We start from the raw sequence: 16,343 nt of genomic DNA, 5'->3' as shown, positions 1-16,343 counted from the left end.
GACAGTCGAAAGATTTTTGGAGGATAGAGTCAAATACTAGGGGTCATAGGTATAAGGGCAGAGTTTAGAGGAGATGTGCGAGCGAAGTTTTTTTTTAAATATACACAGTAGTGGGAACTCTGCCGGAGGTGGTGGAAACGGGTACGATAGTGATGTTTAAGGGGTGCCTTGACAAATATGTGAATAGAGGGATTATGGACCCTGGAAATGTAGGTTTTGGGTTGGCCGGGCAGCGTGGTCGGTGCAGGTTGGAGGGCTGAAGGGCCAGTTCCTGTGCTGTACTTTTCTTTTGTTTGAGACCACAGGGGTACTCATTGTACAGCAGTGAGGACATTGATAAAGCTAGGTTCCCCCTAGATGTAGGAGCAGCAATGTTATCTAGTCCAGTGAGCTCTGCTCTCAATGAGATTGTGGCACAGTGGTCCCAGATTTAATTTGGGTGACTGTGTGGGTTTCCTAACCCACACATCTTTGGATTGGGGATGAAAGGATGTGCATGTTGAGGTTCTGCAGCTAGGGTTGGTACAGACTATATGGGCCGAATGGGCTCCTTCTGCACTGTGTAGGGATTCTATGGATATGATCTTTACATTCCCGCTTTATCCCCATAACCCTTTATTCCCTTACTGGTTAAAAATATATATCTGATTTGAATATAATGCCCAGCCTCCACAGCCCTATTACACTGGGAAGAAATTCCTTCTCAAATGGGTGGTATTTTACTCTGAGCTTATGCCCTCTGGTCCTCGCCTCCTTCTCTTCCTCCCCCACCCAAGGGGAAACCAACTATAAGCGTCTACCCTGTTGAACCCCCTTGTCTCAAATAAGGTTGACTTTTATTCTTAACTCCAGACCTGTGATGTTGTACAAAATAAGTAATGGCATGATGGGAAAACTGGTCAACTACTTGGTACAATGTAAGAAAAGCTGACTTCACATGACTTAAAGCCTGAATAAGATTGGAGAAGGTCAAGCTGTTCCGAAATGCCTGACCTCTGCAACTTTTGATCAGACTAACTCGTCATAACCCAAGGCAGTCTAAATAAGACTAGATAAGGTCAGGAAGGAACAAGTCTCCTCTGACCTTTTAATATTCCATCAAAGGACAAGATAAAGAGTCCTGGAAGGTCAGCAAGGTGACACCTGTTTTATGATATTGCTTTTGTTTATACTTCTGATCGAATTCCTGATGTATAAATACGGAGCGGATACTCTGTGAAAGCGTGAACTTAGGAAGGAATTGGCAGTAATACTAACTGCTCTGGCCTCAAGTTTCAGCCATACTGCATGCTGTCTGTTCGTAAATAAAGTCGTTATTTTTCCACTACAGTCCCGAAGCAGGAAAAATATTGACTTCTACAGACCCAGCCTACTTAACCAAAATTCCTCTGTACGCAGGATCAACTGAGTGAATCTTCAATGGACTGCCACCAATGCCAGTATAACTTGAATAAAGGGAACAAATCTGTTCATAGTATATCACATGCTGCATAATTTTTGTAAACTACATTCCCTTTGTTTTCCACATTACTTGTAAACTAACTTTTTGTGAATGATGTAGGAGGACCCCAAAATCCCAGAGCTGCAGCTTTCTCCATTTAAATAATATTCAGCTCAATTGGTAAGAATAATAAAGTGCATAACTTCACATTTATCTGCCATATTTTTGCCTACTCAACCCATCTATAAATCCCACCGTAGGCAATCATCCTCACCATTTGCCTTGCTACCTGCAAACATGGCATAAGTACATTCACTTCCTCATCCAGTCCCTGGCTGAATGTTAAAATAAATTGAGTACCCAACTCTTTTTTTTATCCACTTAAGGGGTAATTTAGCATAGCCAATTCTGCATATCTTTTTGGGGTGTAGGGGAGACCTTCACGCAGACACTGCAAACGCCAGTGACTAGGATTGAACCTGGGTCTTTGGTGCACTGAGGCAGCAGTGGCAACCACTGCACCACCATGCTGCCCCTCTTTTAAAAAAGAATATTCAAACTTGTTCACCCAACATATTTCAGCTGCTTCTTTGTCCCCAGACAACAGATTATTACTTTATGACTATCCTTCTGTGAGAGAATTCACCTCTTCTCACCCATTGCCACCTTCAAAGTGTAACTGCCTCTCTGCATTCCTTAGCTCCACCCAGCAATGACCTCTCCCTGAACTGAATTATCTCTACAGGCTGCAAAGCACGTCAAACCACAGTACTGTGGTCAATGTCACCTTCTGGTTCCTTGAAGCTCCCTTGGCCTTAAACAAAATCATTTAAAAAAAAACATGACCACTGCAGTCAAACACCTTAGGCTTTTAATCCTTAAATTGTCATATTTAGAAGTCAATATTCCTAAAATCCTCCATTTGTTACAAGACTAAATATTGATGAGGGAACAAAGAAAAATGAAATTCTACAGCTGATAGAACTTGCATTTAGATATTCTGAACACCCCAAATTGTAGTTTCACTCAATGCAGCCTCCTGAACCAGGCTGGGCAAATGCCGATTAGTCTGGTTCAATTACCTTTATGTAAGCAGTTTCTCCAAGAGAAACTAGTCATTAAACTTAACCCACTTGTGTCGAAGGGAGGATTGGTCAACAATATTGTAACACTCAGTTTTAGTGCTGTTATCAACCTATTCAATGCATGAGCGCAAGGCAACAGACTTTAAATTAATATCTCTTTATTAAAACAAAAATATACACATCCACAGACATATTGTACAGAAATTACAGGATTAACCGCCAAATCAGTTACTGATCTCACATTGTGAATCAACATGGTAAAAAATAGAACTTATTCTATACAGCAGTGACTAGGAGCACGTACTTCACTGTTCACACTTGCCCTGGTCAAAATATTTATCCAATTCCAACTGTGATTATCATGTTTAGGTGTTTGGCACAATACTCTTTTCCCCCATCTATCAACATTATAAATTACACCATTTAATTTTCTTTATTATATATACACAGGGGTTTCATCGATAAATGCAAAGGGTTATTGCAAACTAGTGATTGCTTTATTTTCCCTGAGGCCTGTTCTGGTGGCAGCAGCGATGGAGGTTGATTTTTAATCGTACTCACCGGCAGACAACCAGATAGGAATGAGGCTGGACCCTAAACTGAACGTAAAATGTTGGCTGCATTAAACAAAAATATGTACACTTTAAAAAAAAAAGTCAATCATGCAATGAGAAATAGTAAGCGACTTCTGTCAGTTTAATTAGCTTACCTTGAACCCCTATTTACTTGCAAAAATTGACAGTAAACTGTACCTATTTGATGGACTGGCTCAGTCAGTTTGGATAGAACATTAACACGTGCTGACACAGATTAATAAGTGGAAGCTCGAGGATTTGAGCAGTTTTTCAGCTCTTCCGCATGCTGAGGTTGGCATTTGTCACTAAGCTGGATAATGCATTTTCTGCGAGGTCTTCTTTCAGATAGAGAAAAGATTCTTTGTTTATCTGCAGCACTTCTCTCAAGCCTTTATTTTCAAACTGCAAAAGAAACAATTAGAGCTTTGATACAACTGAGCAGCCTTGACAATGCCACCAAACAGAGGGATGAATGCAAACAGGTCAGCTTAAACTATAGCAGAATTAAAAATGTTCCATAGCTCCCTTGTCAGAAACATTGCAATTATACATGGCAGAATGCTGATTTTTGTTGGTCATATTAACCTGAAAATGGGCATGCAATTGTTCAAACAGATCAGTGTAATACTACTAAACAAAAATTAGAAACAGGTATTCAAAATGTCAGAAATTAAATCTCCCCACATCTGCAAAGGTAAAGGAGGCGAAGTCTATGTCAGCTCTGAAAGGTTCTGTAAAAAGGCTATGCTTGCTGAACCTGTTGTGCACCGTGCATCCATTTCATGGAGAATAAGCATGCTAATTTTTCAAATAGTATTTCAAACTGTAAACAGGACTATATATGCAGAAGCTATGAAACAACAGACATTAAGCCACGCCAGGTCTCTGATATAGCCTCCTCCTGATGACTGGATATTTCATTTTTAATGTAGAGAATTACATTTATTTGAATTAAACAATGTAATTACTAGGGTAAAGCCGAACATTTTAATGTTAAGTAACCTTCAATAACAAGGTGACCAATTATATTTTCATTCTTGTATTCTACTCACTTCTAATTGGACAATTCTTTCTTGCTCCTTGAACAGGCGTTGCTCGTCTATCTCAATTGCTTTTTTCATCACTGTGGCCATTTCATTAATCTTATCCACATGGACCTGCAGTTCCTGTAGGGAACAGTGTCAACAAATAAATTCTGCACCATAGAGCAACCACTGCTCCTGAATGATCATAATTGACTCTTAACCAACCACAGAATTCTATTGTACCACTCCATTTCTGCACATTTGCCGATTCAGTGACACACACAGGATTTTGCAGTCAGCAAATGACATCAGCCATTGGTTATGCTTGCCCATAGATTTTGCATTGGAGGCTGTTTTCAGACAATCAAAATGGTAGGGTGTTTCCCAAGAGGGGGGACATTTATGAACAGGGCAACAACTGTGTCTCCTTAACCAAAGTGACGAATTGTTAATGAGCACTGCAGACTCTGAACTAGGAAGTGTCAGGTAGAATAATTTAATGTCAGATCAGGGACAGAAAGCAAAATAAGAGATGGAAAGAAAGATGGGATTAAAAGAGATAAAAGGAAAAACTTTGTTAATCTCAAACAATTAATTAAAATCTGATGGAATTTAACTCCACATCTGTTGACGTTAATTTTCAGTACATGGACGTTGTTTGGTAGCAATAAAGACTCAGCATGCCATTAAAAAACTTATGGCAGTAAGAAGATAGATCATATAGATCTATCTCGCTCCTTAACGTAGACGCTAAGTTGCTGGCGAAGATCCTGGCTACCAGGATAGAGGATTGTGTGCCAGAGGTAATTCATGAAGATCAGACATGATTTGTCAAGGGGTGGCAGCTCAACACGAATGTGCGGAGACTGCTCAATGTTATCATGATGCCGGCAGTGGAGGGGGAGGCGGAGATAGTGGTGGCGCTGGACGCAGAGAAAGCGTTTGATAGAGTTGAGTGGGGGTACCTGGGGGAGGTGCTGGAGAGGTTTGGATTTGGGGAGGGATTCATCAAATGGGTGAGGCTGCTTTACGCGGCGCCGATGGCAAGTGTAGTCACAAATGGAAGGAGATCAGAGTATTTTAGGCTCTATCGTGGGACCAGGCAGGGGTGTCCCCTGTCCCCCCTGCTCTTTGCACTGGCGATTGAACCGCTGGCCATGGCGTTGAGGGAGTCAGGGAAATGGAGGGGTCTGGTGCGGGGTGGGGAGGAGCACCGGGTATCGCTCTATGCGGATGACCTGCTGTTATATGTGGCGGACCCAGAGGTCCAGAGCTAAACTTAGGAAAGAGCGAGGCATTTGTAGTGCACCCGGGAGATCAGGAGGAGGGAATTGGGAGGCTCCCCTTCAGGAGGGCAGTGAAGAGTTTCAGGTACCTGGGGGTGCAGGTGGCCAGGAGTTGGGGGGGCTCTTCACAAGCTTAACTTCACTAGACTAGTGGAACAGATGGAGGAGGAATTTAAAAGGTGGGACATGGTGCCGCTATCGCTGGCGGGCAGAGTTCAATCCGTCAAAATTACGGTTCTCCCGAGGTTCTTGTTCCTCTTCCAGTGCTTGCCCATCTTTAGCCCTAGGGCCTTTTTTAAAAGGGTGACCAGCAGCATCATGGGATTTGTTTGGGCGCATGGCACCCCGAGGGTGAAGAGGGTCTTCTTGGAGCGGAGTAGAGATGGGGGGGGGGCTGGCGTTGCCCAACCTCTCGGGGTACTACTGGGCGGCCAACGTGTCGATGGTGCATAAGTGGGTGATGGAGGGGGAGGGGGCAGCATGGAAACGGATGGAGAGCGCGTCCTGTGGGGATACAAGCCTGGGGGCCCTGGTAACGGCGCCATGGCCGCTCCCTCCCACGAGGTATACCACGAGTCCGGTGGTGGCGGCTACCCTCAAGATTTGGGGGCAGTGGAGGCGACATAGGGGAGAAGTGGGGGGCTCGATGGAGGCTCCGGTAAAGGGGAACCATAGGTTCGTCCCGGGGAACATGGATGGGGGATTTCAGGGATGGTATAGAGCGGGCATTAGACAGCTGAGGGACCTGTTTATCGACGGAAGGTTTGCGAGCCTGGGGGAGTTGGAGGAGAAATTTGGGCTCCCGCCGGGAAACATGTTTAGATATCTGCAGGTAAAGGCATTTGCTAGGCGGCAGGTGGAGGGAGGGGGGTGAGTGACAGGGTGCTCTCGGGGGTCTGGGTCGGGGAGGGGAAGATATCCGATATCTACAAGCTTATGCAGGAGGTGGAAGAGGCGTCAGTAGAGGAGCTGAAAACGAAGTGGAAGGGGGAACAGATCGAAGACGGGACATGGGCTGATGCCCTGAAGAGGGTAAATTCTTCCTCCTCGTGTGCGCGGCTTAGCCTCATTCAATTCAAGGTGCTGCATAGGGCCCACATGACTAGGACAAGGATGAGTAGGTTCTTTGGGGGTGAAGATAGGTGTGTCAGGTGCTCGGGGAGTCCAGCGAACCATGCCCATATGTTCTGGGCATGCCCGGCATTGGAGGAGTTCTGGAAGGGGGTGGCGAGGACGGTGTCAAGGGTGGTGGGATCCAGGGTCGAGCCAGGATGGGGACTCGCGATCTTTGGGGTTGGGGTAGAGCCGGGAGTGCAGGAGGCGAAAGAGGCCGGTGTGCTGGCCTTTGCATCCCTAGTAGCCCGGCGAAGGATTTTGCTACAACGGAAGGACGCGAGGCCCCCAAGCGTGGAGACCTGGATCAATGACATGGCGGGCTTCATTAAGCTTGAGAAGGTCAAATTCGCCCTGAGAGGATCGGTGCAAGTGTTCTTTAAACAGTGGCAACCTTTCCTCGACTTTCTGGCTCAACGATAGGGTACTGGGACAGTAGAAGCAGCAACCTGGGGGGGGGGGGGGGGGGGGGGGGGGGGGGGGGGGGGGGGGGGGGGGGGGGGGCGGGGAAACGTTGATTATGTTTGCTTATTTTATTTAAATTTGATTTATTTAATTTTAATTTATGGTTAAGTTCTCTTGTTGGGGGGGGGGGGGGGAGGGAGTATGATACATGTGATGTTACGGTTTGGGGGGAATTGTGGGTGTTATGGGGCTGTTAGTTGCATATTACTGCTTGTTGCTATACTTGTTGTTATATTTTTATATTTTCTGTAAAAAATTCCAATAAAAATTATTTTAAAAAAAACTTATGCAAGAACAAAGAAGCCATAACCTTTTCTGGAGATAATTACAATGGCTATCAACACACAGGTGCACTGTTCCATGTGTTTCACTGCCAAATCCCTCAATGAGATACCAGTACAGTGCAGCTTCTAAAGATGCAAGGCAAATTGGACAGCAACTGCCGGATTTTCATGTTCAACTCTACATGGATGGTTGTTGGAAGTTGTTGACCAATTAGTTTTAAGAGTAATGAGCACCGAGCCTCACCATTACGCCTACCACAAAATGCAGCCCAAATTGTTTTCATGTATTGTTTTTTAAAAAAAAGTGTTCTCCATCTAAACTGTTTTGTGCGGTGCACTAATTTATGAATTATTAAATGATTAAGTTATGAACGACCGTGGGTTTTTTTTTTGCCCAGAAACAGAGATTGTTTGTGCATGTTAAAAACCTTTCAGACACATTTCAAAAACGTGATACCAGTTTTGTTAAATAGAGATCACAGATCCAGCACAGCAGGTGCAAAACATTGTTATTCAAAATGTCACTAACCGGGATAACAGGGAGTCCAAAATGTTTTATTTTTAAAAATAAATTTAGAGTATCCAATTCATTTTTTCCAATTAAGGGGCAATTTAGCATGTTCAATCCACCTAGCCTGCACATCTTTGGGCTGTGGGGGCGAAACCCAAGCAAACACGGGGAGAATGTGCAAACTCCACACGGACAGTGACCCACAGCCGGGATCGAACCTGGGACCTTGGCACCGTGAGACAGCAGTGCTACCACTGCGCCACCGTGCTGCCCTGGAGTCTGAAATTTACAAAGTTACAATTATTGTTTTTATAAACTGAGGTTAATCAGCAGTTAAAACTTTTACTTTTTCCTACCTTCCCTGGACCATAACCCCACCACCGAACATAAAACCAGTTTTGAGTGCAGTCACTGACCTCATTGCCCTCCACAGTCCCCCAAGCCTGCACAACCCACTTCTACCTCCTTCCCAAAATCCACAAACGGGGCTGCTCTGGTAGATCTACCATATCCTGCACCACAGAGCTCATCTCTTCCTATCTTAACTCCATTCTCTCTCCCCTTGTCCAGTCTCTTCCCATTCGTAATTCCTCGGATACCTTATCTCAAATCAATAACTTCCAGTTACTGGCCTAACCGCTGCCTCTTCACTATGGATATCCAATCCCTCTACACCTCTCTTCTCTCTTCCCCACCAGGAGGGTCTGAGGGCTTTCCGCATCTTGCCGAGCGGAGGCCCGAACAATCGCATCCACTACCTTTCTCCTCCTCCTGGATGAACAAGTTCTGTCATTCAATTTCTCCTTTAACCCGTCTCACTTGTAAATAAAAGATGCAGTCATGGGTACCTGCATGGGTACCAGTTACACCTGCCGTTTTGTGACATATGTGGAACATCCCTTGTTCTAGTCCTACTTGGACTGTAACCACAACTCTCTTTCTGTTATATCAATGACTGTATTGGTGCCACTTCATGCTCTCGTCTGGAGCTGGAATTTAAAAAAAAAATAATCGATTTTGCTTCCAATTCTCTCTCCTTCATATGGTCCATCTCTGCTACTTCACTTTCTTGACCTCTGTCTCCATTTCCAGTGATAGCCTGACCACCAATATTCATTACTAGCTACGGGCTCTCTCAGTTCCCTCGACTATAGCGCCTCAGACCCTACTTCCTGCAAGGACTCCATCCTGTTCTTCTAGTTTCTCCTCCTCCGTCGCATCTGTTCCAATGATGCCACCTTTGACAATGACGCTTCTGACATGGCTGCATTTTTCCTTAGCCATGGTATCTCTCCCACAGTGAGTGACAGGACACTCAACCACGTTCAACCCATTTCCCACACTTCTGCCATTACCATTTCCCCTCTCTCCCAGAACCATGACAGAGTCACTTGTCCTCAATTTCTACTCCACCAGCCTCTGCTTCCAAAGGATCATCCTCCGCTATTTCCACTAACTCCAGCATGATGCCACCACAAAACACATCTTACCCTCAGTCTGCCAGCATTCTGCAGGAACCATTCCCTCCGCGATACCCTGGTCTACTCCTCCATCACACCCAACTTCCCATCCATTCCCACAGCACTTTGCCTTGCAATCTTAGAATGTGCAAGACCTGCCCCTTTAACTCCTCCCTCCTCACTAATCAAGGCCCCAAACACTACTTTCAGGTTAAGCAGAGTTTCACTTGCACCACCTTCAATTTGGTTTATTGTATTTGCTGCTCCCAATGCGGTCTTCTCTACATTGGGGAGACTAAATGCAGACTGGATGACCGCTTTGCAGATATCTTCATTCAGTCTGCAAGTATGACCCCAAACCTGCCTGTTGCTCACCATTTTAACTCAGCGCCTTGTTCTTATACTCACACGTCTGTTCTTGGCCTGCTGCAATGCTCCAATGAAGCCTGATGCAAGCTGGAGGAGCAGCATCTCAGTTTCTGATTAGGTACGTCACACAGAATTTACACAAAATTTAAAGTCCAGAGGGAGGCCACCCGCAACTACCCTGGGAAAGAGCATCCTACTTAAGACCACGCCGCCACCCTATCCCCGTAAACCAGTAACTCGACATAACCTTTTGGACACCAAGGGACAATTTAGCATGGCTAATCCACCTAACCTACACATCTTTGGATTGTGGGAGGAATGCAGAGCACCTGGAGGAAACCATGCAGACACAGGGAGAAAGTGCAAACTTCACACGGACAGTCACTCGAGGCCGGAATTGAACCCGGCTCAGGACTCAACATCAAATTCAACAACTTTAGACTGTGACTTTTCTCCTCCATCTTAAACTTTTTTATTTCCCAAATATTGTATCAATGCAAAAACACTCCTAACCCCACCCGTGGTCATCAATCTCTAGTTCTTAGGCTTGCTACACTTTAGTTGCAATCTCTTCTAGCTACAGCATAATAAGAATATTTCCTCTCTGTTCTGATGAAGAGCCAAACGGACTCAAAATATTAACTGTTTCTCTCTCTCCCTGCTGAGTTTTCCCGCTATTCGGTTGTTTTGGATTCCAGCATCCACTGTATTTTGCTTGTTATAATTTTTGAAATTTGCTTGTTTACGCCAGTGCTTTTAAAGGTCTATAATAATTAAACAGTGCAACTGTGCTCCAGACCCAAGATGACCCTCGAGATTTCCTTTAATGAAGACTTCTATCTAGCACCAGGAATGCACCAGTGTGAATTTTCTGTAGCGCAAACAAGGCAACCCTATTAAAATTAATTTACTCTGGGACCACGGCAGTCACATCAGGCTGGAGTCAGTTCCAAACTGCTGAAAGTATAGGTTATGCACTAGTCCTTTGCAAGGCTCAACAATCCCAATTCACCTGTTTTGATGTATAATTATTACTCTCCTGTTTTTGCCAGCGGACTGAATCAAATGCCACTGCAATACTGGAGCATTGAGTTTTAAAACAAATCCAACATATTATAAATAACAATTCTGCCTATAGTATTGCAGTTTTAAAATGAGCATTTACATGTCCTTTTGAAAGAGGTAAGTGGCACTACAATATATCTGACTCTCGTCATGCCTGTGCCAGATCTTTGACAGAGCTTTCCAAGTTAGTCTCACGCCCTCTATTCTTTCCCCAAGCTCCTGAAAATCTTTCCTTTCCATGTAATTTTCCAAATCATTTTACAAGTTGCAATTTAATCGGCTTCCACTACCATTTCGGGCAGCGCATTCTAGATCATCATAACTGCCAACATAAAAAAAAATTGTTTAATAGACTTTAATTAAAAAATTGTAAAAAAAAAAATGTAATCCTTGAAGTGGCTCAGGAGCTTTTAATACAATATGTGACCAGTCCAAAGATGTGTAGGTTAGGTGGATTGGCCATGCTAAATTGCCCTTTGTGTCCAAAAAGACTGGGTGGAGTTACTGGGAATATGGTGGAGGTGTGGGCTTAAGTAGGATGCGCTTTCCAAGGGCAGTTGCAGACTCGATGGGCCAAATGGCCACCTTCTGCACTGTAAATTCTATGATCTACGATTCTATTTTGGTGTAATCCAAGAGTAAATTCCTCCTTGGTGCATCATGTTCATTATACAAGGAAGCCGTAACACACAGAACACAATGAAAGAAGGAGGAGGAGATCCGGTCACTAACCTGGGAATGCTGTTCCTTTAATTTTGTAATCATCAAAGGATCATCTTTTTTGCTGGCCATCAGCAGGCGGAACATCTGCTCCCTGTACTTACTCATTATGAGCTCCAATGCAGATTGGTGTTCTTCTAGTGATGTCCGTAGTTCTAGGGATATAAAGAGATTCCAATAACAACTCATTGCCAATGTTTCTTGAAAATGCTTTGCACTGTCTTATCAAAAGGTTTCACTAAGATTCTATGCAATACTAACATTAAGAGCAACGCTCACAAAACAAATGCAAAGCCTGAATCAAATTGGACCTGCAAGCGCAATATGTGGTAGCAGGATGGGCTTCTGAATATGTAGCCACAATGGACTTCGACCAGGGTTTCTCAAGCAGGATTCCCTGAGCATCCCTAAAAGGTTCCGTGCAATTTTAAGGTCATTTAAAATTGTACCAACTTTTTCAAAATAGATTGTTCTTGCATTGAATGAAAAATAATCATTCAATACTGTTTTAGTTTGTGTTCAGTTTTATTTTATAATATGCATGGTGGGAGGGAAAGAGGGATTCCATGGAATTTCACATAGTATAGGATTCCTTAACTAAACCTTTTGGCTAAGACACACAGGTGTTATTGTACAGGTTTTAGCTTTATTTAAGACAAGGTTTTCTAAGTGATTGAACATGAAAAGCCTTGCAATTAGAAACTACCCCAAGAGGACCCTCGGAAATGTTCCACAGTGTTTCACAATGGATTGTTTTAGAACTGCATGAGTTGTTGTGACAAAGGCAACCATTTTGTGCATAGCAGGATTCCAAAAAACCTGTTGGCTGAGAGGAAACATCAACTGCAAACAGCCGAGAATTCCCCATTCTTCAATTAGATATGGGACACAATGTCCAACCATATCAGCAACATGGGATCTCAGTTTAACGACTTCCAGCAATAGAGTGTTCCATCAGTACTGCACTAGGGAGCCGGCCTATGTTCCTAACCTAGATTATTGGAATACACTGAAACATGCGATGAGAATACAGAATGTTCTAACGTACTACACTGATGAATTTAATACTTGTGTACAGACAAAATACAGTAAAGCAATTTGGCGCCAACTGGCTGGATTTTCAGAATTGACAGATTGAAGAAAGGCGGACATGAGTTACCAGCTGTCTGCTTTATGAATGACAGGCAAAATTCCAATAAAGCATTTGTGTATTTAATTTGCTGTGGTAGTTAGGAGTGCAAACATTTCAACAGGAAAAGAAAATGGCAAAACCTTTAGGAAGCGTACAATTCATCAATAGGTCAATAGTCAAAAAAATAGTTGCATGTACAAGTTTAGTGTCAGTGGAAGGTGGCTGTGGCTTCACATCGCTTAAACCTGGACAGCGTAAATTGACCACAGATTCCTTAACAATGTTCCAACAGCTTTGTCTTGGGGCAGCTTATAAAACTCAGATATTAAGATATTTCAAACAAATCCTGTTCAATGCAGATTGCTCCTTTTTGTATTCGGAAACAGGATTGGGAAAACTCGACAAAGTCTCATTTTATTTTAGTATTACTATTAGCAAAAGAATTAACAGACTAAACTGAATATTTAAGTGCCCTAGCTTCTGTTACCATGTTTTGCACATTTAGACCAAAGGAGAGACGCCTAGAGGAGGCAGCTTTCAGCCTGTTCCAGAATTCAATCTTAGTGGCTTATCTCTTTAATTTATATCTTTTCAACAAAAATCCATCGATTGCAGTCTTAAAAATGTCAATTGTCCTCCACCATCAGGTCTTTCGTGAGGGGCGGGGTTGAGGAAAAAGGAATGAGGCAAAGTGGTGAAGAAGAATTCCAGACTTCCACTACCGTTTTTCTAAAAAATGCTTCCTCCTTTCACTCCTGAATGTTAATGGCATAAATTAATATTAGGTGTTTACAGGTGTGGTGGGTTACTCATTAGATAATGACTTTTGCACATGTAGAGAGACACTTGGTCCTTTTAACTGGCTGTCACCACTGTTAACTGCTTTATTTTATTTGGTTCAAAAGTTAAAGAGGAGATATACATCGATAATGTGTCACTTTGTGAATAAATCGAAAACTGAGTAAAGATTGACTTCTGGTCTCTGCCTTCACCAACTCGCTATAAGAATTTTGACACTAAATAGCTTAGCTTTGATTTTAAGATCGTTACCTGTTCCCCACCAGATAAAATACATTTCTTTCTGTGAATGCAAATTGCATCAGCATTTTCAATATTTTGATTACAAGAGTTTTGATGCGCAGAACTAAAATGAATTCATTAAATTGTCTCAATCACAAATGATTTGAAGGGAGAGAACCTGCACATTCAGTGTGTGCCTCTCAATTAATTTCATTAATAGACACAATGAAGATTTACCTTTATTTTCTTGCTGTAGGTCTCGGATTTGCCTGTTCTCTTGTTGGATTCCCATCACAAGGGTGGAGCGGGGTCGGTGCCTGGCCACTTCATTTAATTCCTGAATGTCTTCCTGATACTGAATAACAGAAGGATTGCAATTCTCCTCAGAAAGAATAACAAAAAGCAGGAACAAATCCACAGTATTTTGTTCTGATTACCCTGTACACAGAAATAGGTCACCATCTTACGTTAGCAGTTTATGTGGAGATACCGGGTGCGTTGGACTGGGGTGAGCACAGTAAGAAGTCTTACAACACCAGGTTAAAGTCCAACAGGTTTATTTCAAATCACTAGCTTTCAGAGCACTGCTCCTTCCTCAGGCAAATGAAGAGGTATGTTCCAGAAACATATATATATAGATGGACAAAGTCAAAGATGCAAGACAATGCTTTGAATACGAGCATTTGCAGATAATTAAGTCTTTACAGATCCAGAAATAGGGGTAACCCCAGGTTAAAGAGGTGTGAATTGTCTCATATCTTTTTATTAAAACAGTAAAAAATATATACAAGGCCAAACGATACAAACATTAATTTTGTGTTGGAGAAACAGTGTACCCTCCCTTCAGTACCGATGTACGGGGGGGGGGGGGGGGGGGGGGGGGAGATCACAACACGTTTCAACAAAAAAAAACAAATGGTACAAATAGTAACCTTTGCGCTGGAGAGACCAGATCAGATACCCTCGCCTCTGTATCAACAGAAGGGAAAGGAAGGGAGTTGGTGGGGAGAGAGGGGAAAGGCGGGTGGTGGGGAGGGAGGGAGTCGGAGTGTTGGTGAAGAGGGGGGCCCAATAGGGCACTACCTGAACTATCTACAGAGGCAGAAAAACAAAAGAACCTTCAATTATGATGTGTCAGGTTCCGGGAGTTTCCCCAGAGGGGGTGAGGGGCGACATAGTGTCAGGCACGAGTGAGACCCGCACCCCGCTACAGAGCGTCTCGTGCACCCTGCGCACCTGACACTGGACGGCTGACAGCCTTTGGACAGTCACCCTCTGGGCCCGAATAAGCCAGACAGTTGGTAGGAATTCGCAAGCCCAGATGGTGGGGGATGAATGTAATGCGACATGAATCCAAGGTCCCCGTTGAGGCCGTACTCATGTGCGCGGAGCTTGGCTATAAATTTCTGCTCTGTGATTTTGCGTTGTTGCATGTCCTGAAGCTCACCTTGGAGAACGCTTACCCGGAGATCAGAGGCCGAATGCCCTTCACTGCTGAAGTGTTCCCTGACTGGAAGGGCACTTTCCTGCCTGGCGATTGTCGCGCGATGTCCGTTCATCTGTTGTCGCAGCGTCTGTATGGTCTTGCCAATGTACCACGCTTCGGGACATCCTTTCCTATGAGGTAGACAACATTGGCCGAGTTACACAAGTATGTATCGCATACCTGGTGGGTGGTGTTCTCACGTGTAATTTTGGTACCCATGTTGATGATCTGGCACGTCTTGCAGAGATTGCCATAGCAGGGTTGTGTGGTGTCGTAGTTGTTGTTCTGAAGGCTGTAGTTTCCCAGCCTTCAGAACAGCGACCACGACATCACACAACCCTGCCATGGCAATCTCTGCAAGATATGCCAGATCATCAACGTGGGTACCACCATTACATGTGAGAACACCACCCGCCAGGTACGCAGTACATACTCGTGCGACTTGGCCAACGTTGTCTACCGCATACGCTGCAGGAAAGGATGTGCCGAAGCGTGGTACATTGGCAAGACCATGCAGACACTGCAAAAACGGATGACCGGACATCACGCGACAATCATCAGGCAGAACTGTTCCCTTCCAGTCGGGGCACACTTCAGCAGTCAAGGGCTTTCCCTCTGATCTCCTGGTAAGCGTTCTCCAAGGCGGCCTTCAGGACGCGCAACAACGCAAAATTACCAAGCAGAAACTCATAGCCAAGTTCCGCACACTCGAGTACGGCCTCAACCGGGACCTTGGATTCATGCGCATTACATTCATCCCCCACCATCTGGCCTGGGCTTGCGAAATCCTACCAAATGTCCTGGCTTGAGACAATTCACACCTCTTTAACCTGGGGTTACCCCTATCTCGGGATCTGTAAAGACTTAATTACCTGCCAATGCTCACATTCAAAGCATTGTCTTGCATCTTTGACTTTGTCTACATATATGTTTTTGGAACATACCTCTTCATTCACCCGAGGAAGGAGCAGTGCTCCAAAAGCTAGTTAGCAGTTGAGTAAGAGTCTGAAACAGCAAGTTAAGAGTTGTGCGGTCTGCTTCTCTCAGTAGGAAGTAGGATAGTAAGAGAAAGAGAAAAGTGTGATATCTTGCAAGGAACAACTGGTATGATCTTGCTTTATCAAGGTCACGTTTCCTGCTGATTGATGACTGAGAGGAGTTAATAATGATCTTAGAGATGTCTCTTAACAGACCATCCCAGTCTTTTTGCAGAGCAGAGTATGTTGGACTGTTATTTGCAATCAAAGAAATAGAGGTGATAGTTGTAACTAAAACACAAATCATTTAGATAGTGATGATATTTAAA

At 43.9% G+C, this 16,343-nt stretch overlaps 1 protein-coding gene across 1 annotated transcript in view; it reads right to left on the bottom strand.

Annotated features, from left to right (window-relative positions):
* Positions 1 to 2,667: 2,667 nt before the first annotated feature.
* Positions 2,668 to 16,343, bottom strand: part of fgfr1op2 (FGFR1 oncogene partner 2) — a 34,814-nt gene continuing 21,138 nt past the window's right edge. The window contains exons 3-6 of the mRNA XM_038780936.1: positions 13,789 to 13,906; positions 11,412 to 11,554; positions 4,154 to 4,267; positions 2,668 to 3,503 (exon numbers count right to left, since the gene is read on the bottom strand). Coding sequence (XP_038636864.1) covers positions 3,372 to 3,503; positions 4,154 to 4,267; positions 11,412 to 11,554; positions 13,789 to 13,906 — 507 coding nt within the window. The 3' untranslated portion in view covers positions 2,668 to 3,371. The remainder of the gene's footprint in view (positions 3,504 to 4,153; positions 4,268 to 11,411; positions 11,555 to 13,788; positions 13,907 to 16,343) is intronic.

The sequence above is a fragment of the Scyliorhinus canicula genome, chromosome 20 (genome assembly GCF_902713615.1).
Source record: "Scyliorhinus canicula chromosome 20, sScyCan1.1, whole genome shotgun sequence".
Taxonomy (NCBI): Eukaryota; Metazoa; Chordata; class Chondrichthyes; order Carcharhiniformes; family Scyliorhinidae; genus Scyliorhinus; species Scyliorhinus canicula.
The sequence above is the reverse complement of the archived record's forward strand: the minus strand, read 5'-3'. Positions and strand labels throughout refer to the sequence as shown.